This window comes from Centruroides sculpturatus, unplaced genomic scaffold (assembly GCF_000671375.1).
Source record: "Centruroides sculpturatus isolate CEXI.00-Female unplaced genomic scaffold, Cexi_2.0 scaffold177, whole genome shotgun sequence".
Lineage (NCBI taxonomy): Eukaryota > Metazoa > Arthropoda > Arachnida > Scorpiones > Buthidae > Centruroides > Centruroides sculpturatus.
The window spans coordinates 522,086-526,293 of NW_019384358.1; the positions used below are offsets into that span (position 1 = coordinate 522,086).

A 4,208-nucleotide genomic window follows, 5' to 3' on the forward strand; every position below is an offset into this window, starting at 1 on the left:
GTTATTTAAATATTTCATATTAACAAAACTATTTCAGAAAATAGTTTATAATTAGAATTAGAAAAATAATAATTTTTAAAGTGTAAATGGAATGTTGAGCCTTAAATTTTAGTTGATTTTTTTTTATTTTATTACTTTCTATTAATTCAAATTTTTATGAAGGTCAATTTATGATTAGAAAAACGTAAGAATTTTGTATAACTTTTAGAGGGAAAAAAAATTATAAAATTTTACGAGTTAAAAACTTTTTATATTAAAAATATTGAGTTTTGAGAACATTCCAGATCGATTTTCAAACAACACCCTTTGAATAATAACAAAATTCGATTATGATGCTGGGTATTTCTATGCCGTAATTTTTTAAAAAAAGTAATAAAAGTTTGACATTTTTATTATTATTATTAAGAAAAGGAAAATAAAAATCCAACCATACTAAGAAGGTCTTTATTTCTGATCACTTTACAAATTCCTGACTTTACACAACATACATTATGATCTATATTCTTTCTCCCTTTTCGCATGTTCTCGACCCTCAAATTGCATTTCCACATGGGAATCACATGTCCATTTATTCGGAGACCTCATTCTCTCTTGGAAGGCTTTCGAACTGGCTTATTGCACGTGTTACTTTTATTTCACCAGTGAAAATGTCAAACTCTCATCTCTTGGGTGTTTGTCTGACGTCCATATGGCTTTGCACCTCCTGCCGAAAACAGAACATGTCCCTCGGCGTGGTCTTTTGGCTGAATAGTATTAGGTTTAAGCGGTACCTTGGGAACAAACATGTTAGGTGGGGGTGGAGGAAACTCTAGAGTCTGTGGCTGACAAGCTGGTGAAGGTGGAGGTGCTTTCAAAGGAAACTGTTTGATAGTAGCTGTCACTGGAGATGGTTCCCCTTCTGGATGTCGTCTTCCCTATTAACAGAAAAAAAAAAGCTTTCAAATCTTCTGAAAAATCATATTAAACCTTACAATATATAGGCCTAATATATGTGATTAAAATGAAATATTTTATAAAATTTATACTTTCAAAATATAATTTATATTATATTTAATAAACAACAAGTACATAAAATAATATTGGACTTGAATTCTATCTAAAGCCAAAATAAAATTATTTCCCTTCATTCTTCGATTCTTTAAATATGTTTTAAGATTAAAATAAATAACGTTTCTATAATCAATCTTAACCATTTATTTAATAGAGAAACGTCATATTTACATTAGTAGTTTACTTTATATGACTACATTTTAAAACTTTTTAAACTAAAAAATAATAATTTTATAAATCTCTCACTTATATATTTTAAATTTTTTTTATTCTAACCTAAAATTTAAATACAGTACACCTATTTAAAAATTATTTACTAAAATTACAAGACAATTTTAAAGTTGTTTGATATATAGCATAAATATAACTTGTGAACTATAAGTAATATGAAAATTTTCTAAAAATTCTCAAAATAATATTATAAAAATATTTTTAATGAATTATTATTATTATTATTATTTATCTAAGAACCCAAGCTATAATTAATTAAATACACTGAAATAATTTCATAACTCTCTTGAAATTATAGTTTTTCTTATATTATACTTACATTTATAAACTTAGTTTGTACTTTATATTTTTGTCTTGTATACACGTTATTTATTATGTGAATACAAGACAAAAATATAAAAGGGGGTAAAGATTTAACTCTGTTTTGTTCTTATTACGATAGTAAATCTGAAGACTGCAATAACATTTCCTTACATACATTAAGAAAAAATTATAGAAATAGAAGACTGAAATTTGATGATATTACTAAAATTAATTGCAGAAGTTATTCTGTTTACTTAGATTGTTTATATATTTCTGAGATCAAAATGCTTTAAATTTCTTTAAAAAATGAAAAACAGATTCAAAATAGTTGGGACTTTATTGACACTTATTAACAACGAGCTATTTTTTTTATTCTTTGATACATAACTATTGATTATTTACTTACGAGTTAGTTTAAGCTGAATTATCTGTTATTTGTCTATCAATTAAACACATTATATATAACAAGCTGTATTTCTGAGATGACTCTTATATCTTAATTGGAAATTATTAATAAAAAAGTAACACCTAATATATAAACCGCATGTCCACCCAAAGAAAACAAACAATGACTCTGGCAGAATAAATGAGTTTCCTCCCAATGCGGGCTAAACTACGTCCTCTGGATTCATGCAGAATGCATTAACCAACTATGCTACCGGGACACACTTATCCTGTCTTGATATAGGATCGTTTAACTTTATCCTGGGAACAGTTAATATTAATCAGGTGATATGTTGGCTGGAGCCAAGTATTTTATTTTATTTTTTTTCGTTGGTAGCCTGTTTTCTTTTTGATAACTGTGGTTTGTATACTAGAGTTTATTATAAAATTAACTTTGAAACACAGTTTTGAGTTTAGGTTAGATTCTAGAGCTGTTTTGTATTCTAAACGATATATCAAAACTCATATATATCTAAAGACTTCAGATGTACTTGAATATATTCCAGAAACACATTTCAAAGCATTGCATATTTATTTTAGGAAAAAGCTATGAACATCCATCAAAACGAATTCTGAAGCATTTTGACACCAAAAAAATTACTGTTTATAGATAATACAATAAACTTTTGTGAGAAAACAGACAAATTTCGTTTATGCATTTGCTGTATCGATCTCTTGTAAAATCTATTGCAAGACCGGATTAATAAAATAAATAATAAAATACTTATTTTTTTTCCAAGGGTAATAATAATTTAGATAACGAGTTTAATATGATAATTCTCATTGAAGGTAATGCTTATTTTAGGCAGTATATATATATAACTGATTTCTTCTTCAAATGAATTTACCTTAAGAAAATTTTTATTTTCCTCATTTATTATCATTTCAATTGCGTATCAAAATTCTTTTATTGGCTATGAAACATGATTCTTTTTCTGATTTTTATTATTATTGCCTTACTTTGTAATGCTTCCATTTCATGGTAATAATATGAAAATTTCGAATCATTACAGTATCAATTGTTACAATTTATGATCAAGGACATTAAATGAGTAAATGTAACGTTTTCTTTTCTTATTAATAATGTATATTTTAGTATTTATTCGTCAAAGCTTTACTTTAATCAAAACAACTCTTTTCATTCTATGACTTTCTGACATTTGAGCAAATATTTATATTGACATTGTCCAAATAGGTCGTTGTCATAGTTACATATAACGTTAGCGCGTTACAGCTTCTAGTTATTTGCCCTCTAAATACTGTCAAGTTTTCTTTTCCACGTGTCTTTAGGGCTTAATTCAGTTATTGAAGATTGTAAATTCTTAAAAGAGTAAATTCTTAAAGAAACATTTAAAACAATTATTTTGTTTTTTTCCATGAAAAAATCATGAAATGGATATACTAAAATTCACAAATAATTCAATTTTACTTGTCTTATATAAATAATAATCGTACATTACTTTAATAATAAAAATAGTTAATATCTTAAGAAAAATTATAATATTTAAGTTATAAATATTTATTTTTAGCTAGGATCATATGCAACTGTTAATGTTTTAATTAATTTCATTTAATTAACAAAACAGAAAGAGATTAGAAAAATAAATATTTTGCAGTTACCGTAATTCTCTTCTTAAAAACATAAAATTGAGCAATTGCATCACATTTTATGTGCAGGATTTAAGTAATTATTTTAAATTTATAAAATAATATTTAATATTTTTCGAATATACAATAAAAAATAATTTAATAAACGTGTTTATATTGTAACAAATCATAAATATAATAACTTAGCAATAATTTGTTATGCCTGACATTATTTTTCTCAAACAGAAGTGTTGTAAACACTTACTTAATTTATTATATGTACCCTGTACACAAAATATCTATCAACAGTTTATCAAAAGACAGTTGTAACTTGAGAAAAATGAATATAATATTTGTTATGACGTGTATAAGAGAGATATATGGACTGAAATTTCGGATATTTAATGATTCATACGAGTACTTAAAGTATAAACAGTCTGTTTTTTAAATGAAGTAATAATAATATTGAAAAATAAAATTTACTAAATTATAAATATAAAAACTTTTATGTAAGAATTTTATTTCTCTAATTTAAAGTTTCTCAGAATGAAAAATGAATAGGAAATTTCAAAATATAGTTTATTATATATATA

General features: G+C 24.9%; 1 protein-coding gene across 2 annotated transcripts in view; it reads right to left on the reverse strand.

Annotated features, from left to right (window-relative positions):
- Positions 1-447: 447 nt before the first annotated feature.
- Positions 448-4,208, reverse strand: part of LOC111640289 (neuroligin-4, X-linked-like) — a 227,224-nt gene continuing 223,463 nt past the window's right edge. For both annotated transcript variants that reach the window (XM_023386307.1, XM_023386299.1), the window contains one exon: positions 448-914. In XM_023386307.1, coding sequence (XP_023242075.1) covers positions 651-914 — 264 coding nt within the window. In that variant the 3' untranslated portion in view covers positions 448-650. The remainder of the gene's footprint in view (positions 915-4,208) is intronic.